The sequence below is a fragment of the Girardinichthys multiradiatus genome, chromosome 21, assembly GCF_021462225.1.
Source record: "Girardinichthys multiradiatus isolate DD_20200921_A chromosome 21, DD_fGirMul_XY1, whole genome shotgun sequence".
Lineage (NCBI taxonomy): Eukaryota > Metazoa > Chordata > Actinopteri > Cyprinodontiformes > Goodeidae > Girardinichthys > Girardinichthys multiradiatus.
Window position 1 is genome coordinate 19,358,047 of NC_061813.1, and position 22,149 is coordinate 19,380,195.

At 38.7% G+C, this 22,149-nt stretch overlaps 1 protein-coding gene across 3 annotated transcripts in view; it reads left to right on the forward strand.

Annotated features, from left to right (window-relative positions):
- Positions 1 to 22,149, forward strand: part of cntnap2a (contactin associated protein 2a) — a 498,604-nt gene that overhangs the window by 145,947 nt on the left and 330,508 nt on the right. For all 3 annotated transcript variants that reach the window (XM_047349232.1, XM_047349233.1, XM_047349234.1), the window contains exon 2: positions 3,231 to 3,341. In XM_047349232.1, the coding sequence (XP_047205188.1) occupies positions 3,231 to 3,341 (111 nt within the window). The remainder of the gene's footprint in view (positions 1 to 3,230; positions 3,342 to 22,149) is intronic.

A 22,149-nucleotide genomic window follows, 5' to 3' on the forward strand; every position in this document is an offset into this window, starting at 1 on the left:
ATCGCAGCGATCAGCTGATGAAACGGTGGGGCCACGCCCCTTTAGCAACGACCAGCTGATCGCCCCAAATCTTGACAAAGGGTCATAAAACTCTTGAGGCGGGAACCCAGTGGAATATTTCCAGCAATAAAACTGCAACAAAGAGTGGTTGGGCGAGGCTCAGACCGCAGCTGCCTTGAATGAAAAACTTTTAAAAGTCCAACTTCTAACTCCTGGCTGATTTAGGATCAGCCGGACAAAACATTAACCATGCACAATTCAGCAGCGCTTGCGCAGCAAATAAAAATACAGCTCAACAAAACATAATTCAATCAGTATTGCATGCAACAAGTTAATACCTTAGATTAACTACAGGTGATCCTACATCACCTTAACTGCCTCAACCTGCCCAGACCTCTAAATGCACCTATCCGGTTTAATAGGAAAAGAACGAAATTACTTTGAAGTTGATTTCTGCTCTCCACCGCTTGAGGATGGATCAGGTCTGAAGAAAAGGAGGCGGGGATCACGCGTCCGTGATTGAATTAAGACAAAAAAAAACGGTAACTTCTCATCCGTCCAGGAGTGGGAAATATGAAGAACCTTTGGTTGACTGCATACACAAGGAGGAAACTCTTCTCCTTGGACATAGAACCTTTGTAGGTTTTCACCTGCACCAGTTGTGGCGCGGTCTTCAATCGGTAAATAAATCCTCTGATCTTCTCAAGGCGGAAAAATGGCCCCGAGACTATGCATCTCAGCCGGTTTATACTTCCAGTAACGTCAGAGCTGCGACGTCTGTTGAGCTGCGACCAAATGGATGGCCCCAACAATGGCATATAATGCTTTTGTAGATATTGGAGCAAGATAAAGATTTTTTGTTTTTTTTATAATTTCATGACTAGATGCAGCTGCATGACAATTGTACATGTGGCACAGCTGCAGAGGAGGGATAAGTAGGAGCACATCACTTGGCAAGCTAACATGAGCTGCAACCACATGTTTGGCAGATGTTGTATATTAGAAGAGAAGAGAGAAACGAATATAATCAGATTGTCGTATATCAACAGCCACTTATTTTGTTTTGTGAGTCAGCTACAACCTTTCCAATGTTCCAAAGAAAATTTATATTTTTTTTTATTTTCAATGAAATCCTTCTACCTGTGCACCCCAGCCATAACATTAGGACAACTTGCAGATGCAAATTTTAAGGATGATCATCTTGTTGCAATCTAGTGTTTCAACTAGATAGCCTGTATGCTCATAATCACACAGATGTTTCTTTAAGGGATATTTCAGACATTTTCAAGTAAGGTTTTGTGAAGTTATTGTCATATTGCTGTTAGTTTATAGAAAAGTGATCATCAGAGCAATGAAAGGCTCCCATCTGATCAGACAGAACCCTTGTTTTAAAAAACTGAAACAATTCAAACTGAAAACATTTTCAGTGGTGAGGTACAACTCTGTTAGTGGAATTAAACATCCAAACTTTCACAAGAAACCATCTGTAAGTTTGTATATATTTTCTCATCCAAGAAAACTGTGTATTACTATACAAAATTATGTTGAATGAAGGAGGGCTGATGTAGTTGTTTGGAGGTTCAACATTTTTCTCCATCATTGGCAGATTTACAGTAAATGTACATCAGGAAGTGGTGGGCCTTAAAAACTGTTTGGAAGCACTGTGCTGATGTGGGCTCAGAGAGAACAGTTCACTGGAATTCAACCATGAGTGGTTTTATCAGAAGCCTCAGGACGTATCAATAGCTTCAGTAATAATCATCTTGGGTTGTGCCTTAAAGGCCAGCTACCACACACTGCCAGTATGAGTTGTTTAATACAAATTATAATGATGTGGACTGACACAGCTGGCAGCCCCAACCACTGTAACTTTTGTAGTAAGATGGTCATTGTTTGGCTGACAGTATAATGGCAAACATAATGGTCTAAAATGAATGTTTATATGTTTAACATTTGCTAATGTAACTTTGCATCCAGCCTTTATGAACATTTTAATTTTATGTTTTAAATTACTAAAATCACTTAAACTAGGCTCTGTCTAACTGTTAGTCTTCAACCACCATGACAATGTCTCCCTTTTTTCTACCAGTAATGATATTACTGATGATTAGAAATATCAAAACTACCCCTTTAACGCTCTACATAAACTGTCTATAGATGAGTCAGAAATATCAAACTGTCTGCAAAACCACACCACAAAGATACTCCAACATCGTTACCCGACAGTGTTAGGCCTGAGGTCCAGGGCAGATGAACAAGCTCAGTTCACATAAGTCCTACATCCTCTGTGACCCAAAGAAAGCCTTGGTATTAAACACTTTAATACGGAATAAGGTTCTTAGTTCATGCCTTGACTAAAAGAGGGGACCAACTCAATCTGGATATCTTAGGTATAACATATAGGAAAGATACACATCTCTCTGACCAGTAGTTAAGATGGTTGCACATAATTTCTGTTAAAGAAAATTCCCATTGAAATACATAAAAACTCTTTGGCTGAGGTTAGTCTTTTTCTTTCTCATTCTGTTCTTCCTCCGTCAAATACTACAACAAATACTTTGTCAACCAGGTCAACAGTTATAAGATGCTTGTTTTGACTTTATACAGTGTACTGTCACCCACACTTACAATGCTGGCGCAGAGAGCTATTCACGGCCTACATAGCCTGACACACCATTCAACATTTCTGTCTTTGTGAAACCTAATGTACTGCAGTTGAGTTGGTATAGGTCTATGAGTGAGTGAAAGTGCAGCTTTACAAAAAGGGGTGGCAGTGTGACTGTTGACTGCGTGTAAATGAAAAAATATATATTTTTATCTCCACTTGCCAGTATTTATCATTTTTATTTTTCATATTTGATGTTTCAGGTTAGTCCTTGTTATATATAACAAAGTGTAATGTGTCTAAAAAGCTTATTTTAGTTAGTAGCAATTGTAAAAAAAAATCAAGTTTTGTTTTTAAGTTTCTGACGTTTCAACTCTTTGTCAAATCATTTTTAGGTGCAAAGAACTTCAGACCCTTAATTTTTTGCGCGAAGTATATGTGCAATCAGCATGAACACAGAATCCATGTTTAGTTCATTGATGTTTTCTCTTTTTCTTGTCTTTTTCTCCCACTTCCCCTGCATTGCTGTTCTCACAATTACCTGTCCTTTGGCTTTTCCCACTTCCTGTCTTGTTTTTTCCCCTATTCATCTTTCTCTGTCTTCACAATCATTCGCTCCCCACAGAGAAGTGTGATGAGGCTCTAGCCTCTCCGTTGCTTCACACGGCCTTCACCAGCTCATCCGTCTTCTCCAGTGGATATGCACCTGGATATGCCAAGCTCAACAGGAGAGGAGGTAGGAAACACACATCTATAGGACATGCAATAATTCAGAGGGAACACACATATACTCACACTCAGAAAAGACACACGTCCCTGTACTTACATAAATGAAAGTGGTGGGAGAGTTCTGTTTTTACATTTATTTTACACATATAAGACACTAATAGCCTAATTTGGATACATGTCCACACATCTTTATGAATGATTTTGAAGGTGGACACACTGTGAGATGAATGCTCAAGCCTTTATAGAGTGACATGCTTCACAGTGCTCCACAGCTGCTCTTCTCCCATTCTGCCACTTCTAACCTATTTTCCCTTTTGTATTTTTTTTAACATCCTCTTTTGTATTATATCGTCCCTCACTTTCCTCATCATCGTTTTAAGCATTATCTCAGTGACTCAGGCTGAAGCTCATTTCCACATCGGTCCACAGCTAAGGGATATGGACAGACAATTACACCCCTTTATGTTTATACAATTAATAATTCATACCTTTCCATCTAATGCAGTCACCCTGCAGCTTAGGCAACTGAGCAGTGACGCAGACCTGCCAAGATAAAGGCAAGGTAATCTGAAGGTTTTAATCACACCAATTGAATTAAAGCAGTGAGAGAGGATGAGGATGAGACTCATTGTTTTTTTATTAATCGCTTATACAAACAAGAGACCAAGACATAAATATGAAAAGAAAAGGAAGAAATAGGGACCAGTTTGTCATTTATAGATACAGGTGTGTAGTATGAACATCCCTCTGGGTGTTCCTTTTCTTCTGCACCCATTGCTCCCACAACACTCACACCCACACAACCCCTCCAAACCCCACACACACACACACACACACACACACACACACACATTTTTTTGTATCTTTATGAGGACTTTTCAGTTACTTCCATTGACTTCCATTCATTTTCCTTGATTTCTAGTGCCTAACCCTGACCTTAAACCTAACCCTAACCAGTTCATAGCTAACCCTAACCATCACCATAACTCAATTTATACCCTAGTCCTAAACCTAACCCCTATCCCAAGAACTACATTTGAAAAAATGAGTACCAGGAAAATGTCCTCACTTTGCAAAAAACAAATACAAAAAATGGTTCTCACTCAACTACAAGTACAATAACACATTCACACACACACTACCAGTTCAGTCCTTACCTGTTTGCAGTTATTGTTCCTTCATCCCATATGCAGTAAAGATTTTTTTTCATTTTCTTATTTACCAGAATTATTGGAAGCAAACTATTGTGCAGATTTATATTAAATGTTATTTGCGTGGTAATTTCAAACATGCCATAATGGTGACATTAAGTTAAGCAGCAGGCATTTATACACACATATATATATATATATATATAGATATATATATATAAAGCTCATTTAAAGTTAACTTTAATTACTCGCAGCATATACGTTTTTTATAAAGAGTATGTAAGAATGGTTACTTCAAAGAAAATACATAAAATTACACAAAAACGAAAGCCTTCCACTAGGTTTTGCCCAGTGATACTGTATAATCAATGATATTATGAAATTGATATCATGTTAGGCTGTTGACGGGCTGTTAGGTCCCTGTATGACTGGTGTCAGAGCTTGGTCTGCATTGCCAGCAGTAAGTTGGATTTGTTTCCGGTGAAGGTTGGACTCCGCCAAGGTTGCCCTTTGTCACCAATTCTGTTCATAACTTTTATGGATAGAATTTCTAGGCGCAGGCAAGGTGTTCAGGGGATCCGTTTTGGTGGTCGTAGGATTGCGTCCCTTGTTTTTGCGGATGATGTGGTCCTATTGGGTTCATCAGTTCATGATCTACAGCTCTCACTGGAGCAGTTTGCAGCTGAGTGTGAAGCGGCCGGGATGAAAATCAGTGCCTCCAAGTCCGAGGCCATGGTCTTGAGCCGGAACAGGGTAGAGTACCTTCTCCGGATCAGAGGGAGGTCCTGCCACAAGAGGAGGAGTTCAAGTATCTCGGGGTCTTGTTCACAAATGAGGGAAAAATGGAGCAGGAGATTAACAGATGCGCCCGCATCACTGGTGCTGCGTCAGCAGTGATGAAGAGAGAGCTGAGTCAAAAAGCAAAACTCTCGATTTACCAGTTGATGTTCGAACCCTCATCTATGATCATGAGCTTTGGGTCATGACCAAAAGAATGAAATCAGGGATACAAGCAGCCGAAATGAGTTTCCTCCGCAGGGTTTCTGGGCTCTCCCTTAGAGAAAGGGTGAGAAGCTCGGTCATCCAGGAGGGACTCAGAGTAGAGCCGCTGCTTCTCCACGTCGAGAGGAGCCAGTTGAGGTGGCTCGGGCATCTGGTTAGGGTGCCTCCTGGACGCCTGCCTGGTGCGGTGTTCCGGGCACGTCCCACCGGGAGGAGGCCCAGAGGAAGACCCAGGACACGGTGGAGGAACTATGTTTCTCAGCTGGCCTGGGAACGCCACGGGATTCCCCCGGACAAGCTGGCCCAAGTGGCTGGGGAGTGGCAAGGCTGGGTCTCTCTGCTTAGGCTGCTGCCCTCGCGACCCGACGCCAGATAAGCGGAAGACGATGGATGGATAGATTATGAAATTATACAAAAAGAAATATTAATTAATTTTATAAAAATGTACATTTAAACCAATAAAGGAAATTCAAATTAACTAATGACTATGGTGTTTGCCTCAAAATACATATGGTTGGGTTTAAGCTGTAACATAGTGATAACACAAACAAACCTGGAAAAGTATGTAAATCAAGGGAAGCCCCATTTCCAAAAAAAAAGATAATATATTCATGGACATGTGCTGTTTATTTGCTGTACATATTTGTTTAACTTAAAAATAAAAATTTTCCGTTTGTGTTTTTCATTGTTCTAACTACTTCTTACTTGAGGCCATTCAACTTATGAGGCGGCTAATTGCCTACAGGACTGGTTGGAGGAATGTGGTAGCCTTTTTCCCCCAGAATCCTTTGACACACCTCTCCATTGAAGCAGAGTGACAAAGAGCTCTGGAGGAAATATTCACACCCATGCGTGGGCTTCCTGCTCCCTTCTCCACTCCTCTCTCCACTGAGGGTCGCCGCTGTGCATCTGCTCCTGGCTGCAACCCTGATTGGGCTCCGTCACTGCTGCCAACCCCCAATCTTGTTCCTGATCTTGTTCCGGAGGGGTCCGTAAGCGAACTGCCCTCACAATCTGTTCCTGTCCATGAGGGGTTCAAGGACGGACTGCTTTCACTTCCCGTTCCTGCCGTGAGGGTTTTGGGGACGGACTGCCTCCACTTCCGGTTCTTGTCCTGGAGGAGTTCAGGAGCGAGCTGCCATCACATCCTGTTCCTGTCTCAGAGGAGCTGCCTCCACTTCCAGTTCCTGTATCGGAGGAGTTTGAGAACGAGCTGCCTCCACTCCCAAATCCAGTTCCTGTTTCTGATCCTTTCCTGGAGGGCTCAGAGGATGAACTGCCTCCATCTCTGGTTCCTGTTCCAGAGGAGTTCATGGACGAGCTGTCTCCACTTCCTGTTCCTGTCCCTGAGGGGTGCGAGGACGCACTTTCTCCGTCTGAGGTGCCTCGGCGGCCCCGTCGCAGATTTCCAGGGCTCCGCCGCAGATCTCCACGGCCTCGCCAAAGGTCCCAGTGGTCTCTGCACCAGTGGTTTCCGCACCGCGCCTCTGAGCTCCACCTTGGGTTCTGGTCCACAAGCACCGCCGCCAGCTTCCTGCTGGCCAATCTCCAGGTCGGCTGTTCCAGGGACATTCATGTTTTGAACAGCCGTCTGCTAAGGTCTGTCGTGGGTTCTCCTGGTCCCGCCACCGGCCTCCGGATCTCCAGCTCTTGCATCGCTGGCCTTCAGGTCATCTGCCCCTTCACTGCTGGCCTCCAGCCCGCCAACTCCTGCGACGCCGGCTTCCAGACCGCCAGCTCTTGCGTCGCCGGCCTCCAGACCACCAGTTCCTGCGTCGCCGGCCTGCAGATCACCTGCTCCATTGTTGCTGACCGCCTGAACTCTGGGTCTGCTGGGGACGACCTCTGGGTCGAACTCTCGCCCTCCTTCTGAGGCCCCCTCCACCTGCCCTGGCCGGGTTGTTTTGTTTTGGGTTCTGTACATTAAAGACGCTGCTTACCTGCAAACCTCGCTCTTCAAGAGTTCTTCTCTGCACATTGGTCATAAAACCAGATTATGACATACTGAAATTATTTGGAAACATTTGACAATAAAACAAATCAATCAAGAGACAGAAAACAAAAATCAGAAAAAGTCACCATACCTTGGGTAGATTTTGCTTTTTGTGTTATTGTGTAGCCTTCCAGAAAGCCTTCTGTATTGTAGATTTCCTTACAGCTGGACCTGAAGCTGCATTAGTCATGCATTTCATTTTGACTAGCAAAAGATATGTTTGTTGGCTTTATATTTCCTCCTCTTCATGACTGCAAACACCACTAAGAAAACCAATCAAGATGCAGGAAATCATTTAAGATTGTGGGACAGTGAAAAAAGAAGCAAAAAAGCTTTGATGTCCTGCACAAATCAGGTAACCTGGTCTGTCTCCTTGTTCTTAGAAACAATGAAGGAGTGCCTACTAAATCTAAGGGGATGCCCACAACCTATTGACAGGAAATATCAAAGCATGTAAGCAATTGGAAACTCCTTCAGGGTGCAGCTGACACATGGCTGCTTTTTTAATCTGGTACATGCGTCCTTCACTTCGAAGTCGCCCTGGGAACCTGGGCTGTTGACCATATCAAAAACCACCACCGTTCAGAGAAATAATAAAATAAATATTCATTTTTCCTGAAGCTCACGATTAAAGATTCTGACAGCACTAAAAAACAGGCAGAAATGGTGAGGTTTCTTAAAAAAACTTGACCTATAAAAAAAATATATAAACATTAGTCATCTTTATTGTGAAAGCTGTTTATGCCACACTTTTTAATTAGTACTTCACACAACAGAATACATCAGGAGAAAATCATCTTTATATGGCTGCTGACTCAGCAGATTTGGTAAGAAATGTGAAACTAGAGTTAAATATTAATGTATATGCAGAATACAATATTTGAGAGGTTTATTACATTATATTCCATAATGCCCTTCAATGTTTTCCAGTTTTTTGTGATTTTTTAATTCATGTTGAAAATATACAAATATGACTAAATATCCACCACCTTATTCCAAATGAAGAATTCAGTGCTTTATGTCACTTCTGGGACACATCAATATTTATTGTATTGCTTCTGTGTTTTGCTGTGAATTACCTAAATATGTACATAATCCTGTATTCAGTTCTTTTCCACCCTCACTACTTGTCATTTTCACTTGCGTTTATGAGTTTGTTCTTAAAAGTAATTGTTCTCCAGTGTCCTAGAGCTATAAAACAGGGGAGGCAAAAAATCAATGAAATACAATTAACAGCCCAACATGCTGTAGTGCAACATATTTTTTCCTCTCATCTCTCCCTGCTTGTATGATACAGATCCCACTTCCACAGCAGAGAAAACAACTATATCACCACAAACTGATTCAGTCAGATGTTGAGTAATGTAAAATGTGCCAAAAACAATATGTAGAAAACATTTAATACATGCACTCAATTGGCAAAAATATGGATACACTTGCCTTTAAACACCATGAACTTTTATGGTATGTCATTCTTACCGCATAGATTTTACAGTATATGGAGTTGGCCCACCCTTTGCAGCTATAACAGCTTCAAACCTCCTGAGAAGGCTACGCAGTAAAGGTAGAAGAGTGATTACGCGAATATTTAAACATTCTTATAGGAAAGCAGTTATAGGAACAGGCACTAATATTGGAAAAACTACAAAGAATATTTTACAGCATTAAATCAACACTTAAAGAGTTAAATATAACACTGCGTCTAAGTCTATTTCCTTATCAGAATTGGTGTTAATTTTACTCTTCCCATAGTCTTAAAATTTCAAAGTAAAATTAACTCAAAATTGAGTAAAAAATTAAAACTGGCTAACACTGTACAGTATTAACAAAACTTAACACTACAGGATAAATAACTGTGCAGAGAGTAAATATGATTCCCAGAAGTGTTACTGCGTTACTCTACTTTGGTGACAAATCAACTCTGATTCCCATGCTTTTTAACACTGCAGTGAGTTATTAAATGTTAACACTGGATGCTAATATAAGTATTAATTTTAATCTCTTGCTGTGAAAAACCACTCAGTCAAATCCTAACAGTCATTAACACTGCACAGATATATATGTAGTGTTATTTTCACTCTTCTGTAGTGTAACATTGCATCTATCCATTATAATTCAACAATGCTATTAAAATGTTCCAGTAAAATCAAGTTACCACATATATGCATTTAACTGCACTCTTTATTTAACAAAAGCACATTTTAAAGATCCATTGTCAACTTTTAGTAATGTAATAGTTACATCATGTGTTGGTGTACTTGCCATTACATTACAGGGCTCCATTTGAACTGTTTGAAATGGTTTCTGGTGTGCAGCTGATCTCAAGTCCACATAAAAATCAACAGTGAAATTCAACCTAACAAGGACACTACTAGAACACTGACCCTAGGTCTACATAAAATGGCAATACGGAACAACATATAAGGCGTTATACCATACTTCATTTGAACATCAAATGGTTTTAAGTAAAACAGATAATTTATGTTCTACACTTTTTGAACCTTCTCTCGATGCAGCTTGACCTTAAAAGGATGGTAGTGGTTATCAAAACACATGGTTTCCATCAATTTTCTACAGAGCAAAACACAGCTATCGTGTCAATCTTACAAAATATAGGCATCTCCCATGCTACCTCCGTACATATAATGAAGTCATGACAGTACTCTGTACCACAGTATTTTATCCACTTGGCAGAAAACACACTGGTTGACAAAACGGTTCCAAATTGTGCAGCAATTGCTACACCCTGTTTTAACTTGTAAAGTGTCACCATCTTTCATGGACTTAAAATTAATCTTTCTTTGCTAAAGGATTAATGATACATTGCCATATAGCTTTGGTCACTTTTTAAAAGTGACCTATTATACTTCCTTTTAAACATTTGGGATAGGTCTATGGGCTATACATGTTAATTACATTTTTCACACGAAATCATTCTCAGATAATGAGATTTCACCTCCTCAGTTTTCCCCTTTTTGAGCTCCTTTCAGAATGAGCTGTTTTAGGGATCCGTCACTTTTATGCAAATTAACCGTATCTGGCCGCAGACCAGCACAACCAGCACTTCATACATGTGAAGACAAAACCGAAACTTATAAGACACAACAATAAGTACATATATTTGTGCCATCTGCAGATTTGCCCCGAACAGTAGGGACTGAAATTTTCTTCAATCTAAGTCTTTCTGTAATTCCTGATGTGTACTGATATGAGTTCTCAAAACAGTCCGTGGTGAAGTGATTCGCGCAAACTAGTACTGTCTTTGGCAATTTGACTGGAACATTGCCCTCAAAAATTAAATGAAGCCACAAATATCTGTTATCCGACAGCAAGAGAATGTGAATGGACATGTTGGTCGTTGCAGCCAACAACAGAACACCTGCCTTTGAGGGTAACCATTGTAAAGCATGTGTAAGGTAAAACCTTACACCTCAGGTTAAAGTCAGGACTCGGTGCAGACCAATCAAGTTCCTTCACAGCAAACTGGCTCACCCATGTTTTTACAGACCATGCTTTGTTCACTGCTATGCAGTCATGTCGAACATGGAGAGGAGTCTTCCCAAAACTGTCCCCATTAAGTCAGGAGTGTAGAATTATCCAGAATGTTTAGGTATGCTGCAACATTAAGACTTTCTTTTACTGCAACCAAGGGGCCAAGCCACCCCACAGTTTAATTTCCTCTGCATCAAACTGGCAACCACCAAACCCAGACACACCTATTGGATTGCCAGAGAGGGGACCGACTGTCAATCCAGAGAATGTTTCTTCACTACTCTGGAGTACAGAGGTGACCCCCTTTACACCACTGCATCTGATGCTTTGCATTGTACTTGATGACGTAAGGCTTTCATGTAGGTACTCAATCATGAAAACTCATTCCATGAAGTCCATGCACTGTTTTGGGGCCAATCTAAATGCTTGGTGTGACTCAGCTTTTTTTCATATTACCTAGCACTCTGTAGCAGAGTCGCTGTTGTTCCCATTTGCTTCCACTTTTATATGATTCCACTTACAGTTGAAAGTGGAATGTTTAGTAGCAAAGAAATTTCACAAATGCACTTATTGCACAGTTGACATGCATTCATACTACAATGCTTCATTTCAATGAGCTACTGAGAGCAACCCTTGTTTTCATAAATCTTAGGCAGTCTGCATTCCCAGGTTCTTGATTTTATACATCTTGGGCCATGGAAGTGATTGGAACATGTGAATTCGGGTATTTGGATGGACGTCTTAATATTTTTGCAGGTATGGTGTATCCAAAAAATCTCACTGGTGAACATCATATGGATATGTCAGACTAAAAATTGATCAAAGAATGGAGAGGTGCTGACTTAAAAGTTGTATGTTTAGTTCAGGGAAGTAATAAATATATTTGGCAGCCACCATTTTTATGAAAGAGACGTGATAAGAGATTTGGCTTCAATCTCCCAATGTTATTAAATAGAGAAGGAAAATAATTAAAAGAACTTCCTCATAGTGTGGAGCTAAGCAGATGAAATTGTAAATATTGTCCGATGTATATGATTGCGGGTCCAGTGTCAGTCATTGATATAAAAAACATTAAAACAAGACTTATCCGTATGTCCACATGCATGGGTAATAAAAAGAAATATGTTGCTAAATAATAAAGAACTCTATAGCAAAATATTTGTGTAGGCAAGGCCGATGCCAAAACACCAGTGGGTTTGTGCACATTAGTTTATTGAAATGCAGAGAACGTACCTTATTAAATGTATGCTATTCTTTGTTTGCTTCTAAATTTTACACACATTATTTGCTAAAAAAAAAAAAAACATTTACTATCCGATTACATATATTATTTCTTTCTTTGTTTAATGTAGCAGCTATTTTTGTGCATCATGAAAATTGTATAATTAAATAACAGTGTTTTTAGACTAGCTCATTTTGAATGTCAGCTGCTAAAGTCTGTTATTGTATTACCTTTACTATGAGCTGGATTTTTCCTCTTTACTTTCTTCTCTTGTCCAGAAATGACGATACAGAATAGAGTGATTGGCTTTGGCAGGCCATTTGTCCCTCTGCTTTATTTTTGTTGTTCTCTCACTAGTCTAATTTATTTCTGTTAATTTTCCATTCTCACCATACTTCTAGTCTGTCATCTACATGTCTTTTTTCTTCATATTCTTTACCTTCCACTATCACCTCCTAACATCCTTATATTTTTATATATTTTTCTCTCTCTCTTTCTCTCTCCATCTAGAATAATTTCTGTCATTTTTTTAATCTCCTCTTTTCCTCTTCCCCCTGTCATGGCTCTAGCTCTCCTGCCTTACACTATCACTCTTGTTCTCCCCCCTCTCCCAAATCTACATTTTCCCCTCCACTGTAGTTTCTTGTGTCACTTCATGTACAAGACCCTGTATTTCTAAGCAGTGTCAGAAGGAAGAGACAAGCCAATTTCTCTTGCAGCCAGTACCTTTTGGTCTGTTTGGTGAAGAAAGGGATAAGGAATATAGAAGGGGCAGCAGACAGAGCCACAGAGAGGAAAAGAACCAGAGGAATCATGAAATGAAGACAAAGATAATTTCTATATCGCTTTAGTTCACATATCCCATGTATATGATGATGTTAAAGGGCTAATTATAATGATGGAAAGTAGCTTAAAGAAACAGTTTGGTTTATAAGATTAAACCTTGTGAGTACTATGGATAGTTTTTTTTTATTTTAATTTTTTTAACCCTTGAATTTCTCAAAAAAGAAATAAAAAATAGTTCAATATTGGCATTTTCATCACACTCTAAACTCTATATAAGCAGAGGTTATCTTTTAGATTACAGCAAAATGGCAGAAAATAACATGCATCAAAGTCTGAGGAAATGTATGTGTTTCATTAAATATTGCATATGTTTTAAGGTAACATATTTATTCATTTGAATTAATTATTTTTTATGCTTGAAAATGGTTTACCCATGTCTTGGCTTCTAAAACATAATGGAAAATATGATAAATTTGTTAAATAAATGTAAAATAAATGCCCTAAAAAAAGTTTGGAATGTTTCTTTTTTTTTAAATAAACATTGTGTTTCATAAATTACAGCACTATTTACATTTGATAAATTAATTTTTGACTTTTTATCTGCAGCCCTTTTAAAACTCTAACAACTGTCAAGTAACTAGATTATTGCTGCAGGTAGGTTTCCTTTTTCTGGAAGCAGATCTAAATTATCTCTGTAAAAATAAATGGCATTTATAATTTGACTGCTTAAACGTAATTTCTTGATTTCTTCAACTGAATCAGATAAAGAGCCCCATAAATACCCCAGAAGAATAACTTGGACAAGAATGTAACTAAATGATAAACCATTTTTGTTGTTTTAGCTTTCAATATGTATCATTATCTGTTGTTAAAAAAACTTAATAACCTTTAAAATACCTTTTAAACAGTCTGTTCAGTCACCTTTTAACAACTGTGCATATTTTATATTGTAGCAGAAATCAGAACAGATGATGCACAGTGCTGTAGGCATTCAGTACATTGGCAAACAGTTCTATGTAAAAATAGATAACAATGTACAAACTTACTAGCCTTCAAATCAATCATTTCAGTTGTAGAAGGCTTATTTTTTGTAATGTACGTCAGATCTCAGCACTTTAAAATAAGAAGTATGTTGAGAAATTCTGATGCAACTGAACAACTTTATCTGGTAACGCATACACACACACATATAAGCATAGCTGGTGCAGAAAAACAAGTCCGAATAAGAAAGCAAAAGAGTCTTCCAAACGCTGATTTCCATGTTTTGTGTGTAATCACTGAAAATTAATAAGAAATGTTTGGAGAATGATATTCAAATTTGTTTTACACAATCAAGACAAAAATAAGAAATATCTGAATCCTCAAATACATGTAAAAGTGTAATGCAACTCATTAACATGTTCAAGAGGAATGTTCTTGTATGTCATATTCAAAAAATAACTTTTTTTTTGTTTTTAAGTTTGTGGTATCAAAACCCAACATCCACTCATTTTTTGGTTTATATTTATTTTGTTATTTCCTTATTTTTATACTTTGAAATGGTTCACTAGAGAGGAAAATATATAATTTAAATGACCATTCCAACCTTATTTGTCTATTTTTAATATAAAACAAATTGAAATTGAGCCTATATTTTGAATTAAATCAATATTAGGTGATGTGCGTATGTATAATTACTGTCAATTAGCTTTAACTTGGTTAAAACAGATAATAAGATAAAAGAAAAAAGATACACTAAAAATAAAAAAGTGAAATTGAGTTATTTAAAGGTAATTAGCTTTAAAAAGGCAGTCCCAACAGATATGCTTGTCAGATGATGAAAAGTTTTACTTCTAATAAATAATTGTAGAATGCATGAAAAATAGAAGGTACCAGTTTCCTTAGCACAATGGAGCAAAATCTGTTACCACATGAACACAATTATCATCCACTACTACTATTTTACATGTGTGCAACTTTCCACTGTTATTTTGAGGAATTAGTAAACTGAAACATTTGGGTTTCAAGTTTCAAATAAAAAAAAAAAGAAAATGGGAAAAATTGGGAATGGGAAAATGTCCAAAGAAATCATCATATTTTATCAAGATAACTTGAAAATAATCTTGAACATTTGCTGGTTTATACAGTTAATGCACTAAAAGCAAACATAGTAAATTGATTTAACCCAGGTGATTGACTGACTTTGTAATCTTTTTGGGAAGAGCAGTTAATAAAATAAAAATTATTTTAAATTATTAATATCCCTGGCATAATTAAGAAAAATCTTAATTTTTTTTACAAAAGGTTGTGACTGAAAGTAATATTAATGTTTTGGAATGACCCAGTCAGAGTCATGACTGGAATCTGATACAGATTCTGTGGAGGGAGCTAAAGATGAAGGTGATGATAACAAGGCCTTCCAATCTCAAAGACCACTGGAAACTTGGAAAAGGATGGATAACAATATAGGAAGGATGGAAAGATGTTTCCATTGATAATTGACAAGGTTGTTATTAATTTTCAACATGCTATTTTAAATAAAATGTATAAAAAACGCAATTCAATTCAATTTATTTATATAGTGCCAATTCACAGCACATGTCGTCTCAAGGCACTTCACAACAGTCAGGTACGTACAATTAATCCTAATCATTGAACAGTGCAGTCAAAGTTAGTTATTTATTCAAATTGGATAAAAAGCTTTTCTGTCTAAGGAAACCCAGCAGATTGCATCCAGTCAGTGACTTGCAGCATTCACTCCTCCTGGATGAGCATGTAGAGACAGTGGACAGTCACTGGCGTTGACTTTGCAGCAATCCCTCATACTGAGCATGCATGTAGCAACAGTGGAGAGGAAAAACTCCCTTTTAACAAGAAGAAACCTCCAGCAGAACCAGGCTCAGTGTGAGGGATCATCTGCCACGACTGACTGGGTGTTTGAGAGAACAGAGCAGAGACACAAAAAGAACAAAGAAGCACTGATCCAGGAGTACATTCTATGGGAAGGAAAAGTAAATGTTAATGGATGTAGCTCCTTTAGTCGTTTCACATAGAAAGAAAGAACAGATAAACTCTGAGCCAGATTTCAAGGAAATACTCTGAAAGAGAGCACATAGAGTTAGTCACCATAAAAGCTCAGTCAATTGCCATGTGTAGGAGAGAGAAAGGGTTGAACACTGAAAGACAGGGCCAAGTGGATCATTGGTAGAGGGTGAGCATTAAGTTGTTGCCAGCAGAAGCTTGGATGATGCCCCTCTCCAGAAAGGTGTCACAGGTAGACACAGAGTCAGGCCAGGTGTAGCTTCTAGGAAGAGAAAAGAGAGAGAACAAAGTTAAAAGCTGAAATAACAGCAAATAAATAGTGTGAGAATGTAGCGGAGAGGGTGAAAGTGGTCATTATGTCCTCCAACATCCTAAGCCTAAAGTAGCATAACTACAGAGATAGCTCAGGATAACCTAAGCCACTCTAACTATATGCTTTATCAAAAAGGAAAGTTTTAAGCCTAGCCATAAAAATAGACAGTGTGTCCATCTAGAGCCCACTGATGGCCATTGTTATACTAAAAACCACAACGATTGGGATACCTCTCTCTGTCAGATTGGTTATAACCATTGGAAAAAGAGAGGGGATCATACAGGTTGCAGAAATGGAGGGTGTGTTTGCACCTCAACCATAACTGAGCCGGTTTAGGCTAAACCTGAGTCCCCCTTACTCCATCCAACAGGGAGGGAAGAAGACGGAGGTAAAAATAAGGAAGATAGCTCAGGATAACCTAAGCCACTCTAACTATAAGCTTTATCAAAAAGGAAAGTTTTAAGCCTGGCTTAAACTGGGAGCTGGTTCCACAGGAGAGGAGCCTGATAACTAAAGGATCTGCCTCCCATTCTACTTCTAGAGACTCCAGGAACCACCAATAAACCTGCAGTCTGAGAACGAAGTGCTCTGTTAGGAACGTATGGAACAATCAGATCTCTGATTTATGATGGAGCTAAATTATTAAGTGCTTTATATGTGAGGAGGAGAATTGTAAATTATATTCTGGATTTAACAGGGAGCCAACGAAGGGAAGCTAAAGTAGAGAAATATTATCTCTCTTTTTAATTTTCATCAGAACTCATGCTGCAGCATTTTGAATCAGCTGAAGGAATTTAACTGCATTTTGTGGACATCCTGATAGTAGAGAATTACAATAGTCCAGCCTTGAAGTAACAAATGCATGGACTAGTTTATCAGCATCACTCCTGGACAGGATATTTCTAATTTTGGCAATGTTCCAGAGCAACAGTATAGACACAAGTCCATTATCTGAGGCTAGGAGAATATCATTAGTGACTTTCAGCAGAGCTGTTTCAGTGCTATGATGAGCTCTGAAGCCTGACTGAAACTCTTCAAACAGGTCATTCCTGTGTAAATGCTCACACATTTGATTAGCAACTATTTTCTCAAGATGTTAGATAAGAATGGAAGATTGGATCTTGGTCTGTAATTTATTAAGTCATCTCAATCAAGCAAAGGTTTCTTAAGCAAAGGTTTAATTACAGCTACCTTAAAGGCCTGTGGTACATATCCATTTACTAAGGATAAATTAATCATATCTAAAATGGGGCTGGTAATCAGAGGAAACACTTCCTTAAATAATTTGGTTGGGATTGGGTCTAACATACAAGTTGAAGGTTTAGATGAAGCTAATATTTCTGATAACTCAGGAAGCTCCACAGGATCAAAGCAGTACAAACACAGATCAGGTTATACAGTTACTTCCAATGTTGTCTCACTTGCTGAGGATGAAGTAATCATCTTCGGGAGTATGTCAAATATTTTCTTTTTAATAGAATCAATTTTATTTAGGAAGAATCCCATAAAGTCATGACTGCTGAGAGCTAAGGGAATTGATGGCTCAACAGAGCTATGACTCTGTGTAAGTTTAGCAACTGTACTAAAGAGAAACCCAGGATTATTCTTGTTCTCTTCTATTAATGATGAGAAATAAGCTGTTCTAGCTTGGTGAAGTGTCTTTTTATACAACAGTAGGCTATATTTACAGATTAAGTAGGAATCCTCTAGCTGTGTAGAGTGCCATTTTCTCTCCAATTTTCTAAAATTGTGCTTTAAAGTACGCAGCTCTGAATTAAACCAGAGAGCTAGCCTCCTATGAATAATTACCTTCTTTTTCAAGCAGGCTGCATTTTTTAATGCACCACTCAATGATGAAGTAACACTATAAACCAGAGAATCAAATTGTGAAGGGGAAGAAACAAAATTATTGCCCTCCACTGTGTTTTTCTGCAATAATGAGGAAATCAAAAGTGAAACAGATTCTTTAAAGGTTGTTACAGCATTGTCTGATAATGATCTATTATAATTAAATTTTCTTTCAGGTGTGGAGTACTCGGTTAAATTAAACTCAAAGGTTATTAAAAAATGGTCAGACAGGACAGGGTTATGAGAAAATATTGTTATGTCTGTACACTCAATGCCTTATGTCAGCACACGGTCCAGAGAATGAAGACAAAGGTGGGTAGGTTTGTTAATGTTTTGAGCAAAGCCAATTGAGTCTAAGATAGCATTAAAGGCTATATTTCAGCTATCACTTTCTGTGTCAACATGTATATTAAAATCCCCCCCTATAATAACCTTATCTGTATTTAACACTAAATCAAATAAAAGGTCTGAAAACTGATCTAAAAATTGAAAGTAAGGGCCTGGTGGACGGTACAAAACAACAAACAGAAGTGGTTTTAGTGCTTTGCAATTTGGATGAGGAAGACTAAGGATTAAATATTCAAAAGAGTTGTAGCTATTGATTGGTCTGGGACTAGTCAATAAATCGCAGTGAAAGATGGTTGCTACTCCTCCTATTTTGAGGAATGTGAAAATTTAAATAATTAGTAGGAGTTGACTCATATATAGGAACATAATCCTCTTGCTGCAGCCAGGTTTCTGTGAGGCAAAATAAATCAATCTGATTGTCACAAATCAGGTCAGTAACTAGCAAAGTCTTTGAAGAGAGAGATCTTATGTTCAGTAAGCCACATTTAATTGTTTTATTTTTCTTTTTAGTCTGAGTTGTGTTTATTTTTATTAGATTTTCCTGATTTCCTCATTTTAGATTATTTTTTAATCTATTCAACTTTGGCCGTGGGCGAGGCAGTGTCTTAATAGGGTAATGGGTGGGTAGCAGTACAGAAGCTGCAGAGAGGAGTGTTAAACTACAACCTTGCTTCCTGGTCTGGATCCTGGGTTGTCAGAGGTTTGGAGAACTAATAAATTCGGCCAGATTCCTAGAAAGAAGAGCTGCTCAATCCAAAGTGGGATGGATGCTGTCTCTCCGGATCCCACCAGGTTTTCCTCAAAATGTTCGCCAATTATCAATATAGCCCACATCGTTTTCTGGACACCACCTAGACAGCCAGCGGTTGAATGACAGCATGCGGCTAAAACATGTTGCCACTGGTCAGATCAGGGAGCAGACCAGAGAAAATTACGAAGTCCGACATTGTTTTGGCAAACTTACACACCAAAGCAACACTAACTTCGGTGACCTCCGATTGACGTAACCGGGTGTCATTACTACCAGCGTGAATAACAATCTTACTGTATTTATGCATATCCTTAGCCAGCAGTTTCATGTAGGATTTAATGTCGCCCGTTCTGGCCCCTGGCAGGCATTTGACTATGGTCGCTGGTGTCTCTAGTGCCACGTTTCTGACTATGGAGCTGCCAATTACCAGAGTTGGCTTCTCAGCGGGTGTGTCACTGAGCGGGGAAAATCTGTTAGAAATGCAGACTATGCTTTCTACGTACCGTCACCCAGCCGGCCTGAGGCCCTGGCTGCGTGGGCTCTGCTGAAGGACTGCTACAGGGAGATACCCTCGGTGGCTCTGCGCTGGCTATCACTAAAGGAGGCAGAGGAGTAACTGAACATCTGACAAAGAGAGCAGGAGAGAGGAGGAGACTCAGAGAGAGAAACAGCAGAACAGGTAGCCATGGTGGAGCTAATGCTAAGCTAGTGACCCCTTACCACTACTAGAAAAAAACGTGTAAGACACGAAGAGTCCCCAAACGTTAAATGCAGCAACAGAAAGTATGTGTTTTAACGTGCTTATGTATTAGAACAAGTAAGAGGTATCACAGTAGAGGGAAATCAGATCAAACGAGAGAACCTTCACACACCAAACAATCCACCGAGTGCAACAGTGAAAACAGGAAGTGACTAATACGCCTTACCATGTATTCAAAATCTCCTTGTGGTTTTTGGGCTTCACTTATCGCTGTAATGCCATATGTTCATTAGCAAAGTCAAATGTTAGCAAAAAGTACCTTTTTACTAAAAAACAGCTTCTGTGGAATTTAGTGCATGTTTTATTGATAGTATTATACAGACATTATCCAAAATTTACAATGCTGGATTGTTTAATGTTGATGCTAGTGGGATTATGAGCTCTGGCAAGAAGAATGAAATCTGCAGATAAGATTATTTAGTGCCCATTCTAAAGGCATCCTTGACCTGTGACCATGCACTACAGTGGGAGCCATTTAAAGTTGTTGCCAAGCGACTGCCATTAGGCTGTCAGCCAGTCTGGAGTAGCCTTGCAGTAGAAAACTCCTACTGGTAACACCCTCAGTCCCTCTAGTTGGAAATTACTGCAATACCTTCTCTATCCATGGGGAGGAGCATTGATTTACGAACCTCAAACTATTGTATGGACTCCTCTCTACAAACTACACTATATTGTATATTTGAGTTTGCTTAGTGTGTGTTATTTTCTATATTATAAATTAAAGGTGCTGCTAGTTACTTCAGTTAGTTCAGCTTTTGAATGCACTAGCTATACATTCTGAATCCCTGACTGGTTGAATAAAGGAAGTTGCATTTGTGGATCTGAATTTAAAAAAAGCCATCATACACGGTTCAAACCATTGAGATACCTTACACAGCACTAACAGAAATGCAAGAAATGCAATTTTACTGTATTTTATTTAAACATGGCCTACAGCTGCATTAAACATGGCCTACAGCTGCTAAAAGGAAAATACATCTATCACTTATGCTGAAATCTTTCAAACTTTTAATGAATGGCTAAATTGTGAAGAGCTTTATGCAAAGAGGAATTTCCCCACTGATGTGGGAACATTTCCATGAAAAATAAAATTGAACGAAGGCACTTTGAAGAGGTTCTGATGCTGGGGTACGGTGTAATGAATGGTGTGGCTTAATACACCCAACAACTGAACCAAACTTATCCTCTTGCAGTGTAGGCATACTTGAACTTGGACTACAAAATCACAGCGAGAAATAAATATGGTGGATATGCAAAATTTGTCAACCAGAAGTCCGTGACTTTATTTAGCTGTTCCGCAGCAAATTCTGTGATGTAGCCGTTGTCAAAAACTCGCTTGCAGAAACAGTAACCAACACATGCAGGCTATTCTGTTCCATTCAAACTGTTAATTGAGTGATCAACATTCCTGGAGTGCTATGATTGCTTCAGTCTGTATTTCAAAAGTGTTTAGTTTCCTTCCTCTACAAAATTCCAAGTTTAGTTCAGGATCCATTTAAGAAGTCCTACCTCCCTACCAGGACCATTTTTTGGTGTAGATTTTTAACCACTTTTGCCTCATTTTAAACTGGTTCCTATACAGTGGAACTACAGGGGGAGAGAAAAATACTACAAAATACTACCCTGGTTCCTGAAAATGTTCCTGCTTTGGAATCACACCTTTAGAGAAGTACAGGGTATCTATGCAGTATTGAAAGGTATAGAAATTGATATTACTGTTTTCCAGGTCGGGGAAAGTATTGAAAAACCAAATAAGAGAATGTAAACAAATATTTATATTTCCTGACTTTATTCCTTCCCCCATTTTGTTAAAACTCTACCCTTCCTTCTTTGTGTCCTTGTCTTTTTAGTTTTTACTTCTTTCCATCCTCCTTCCTTCCTACCTGGTATATTTTGTAGTGGCCTTCCTTTTTCCTCTTACTTGTGTCCTTCTATTCTTCATTTTATCATCCTTTCTTCATTGTATCCATCGTTCTTTCCTGACCTCTTTTCTTCCTTCTTTCTAGTGTCCCCTTTTCTGTCCTTGTCATTTTACTCCTTCTGTCCTCATTTCTTGCCTAGTTTGCTGTTTCCTAACTTCCTTCTGGTGTTGTGTTTTTCCTTGGTTTTCCTAATGTATTCCTCTTTC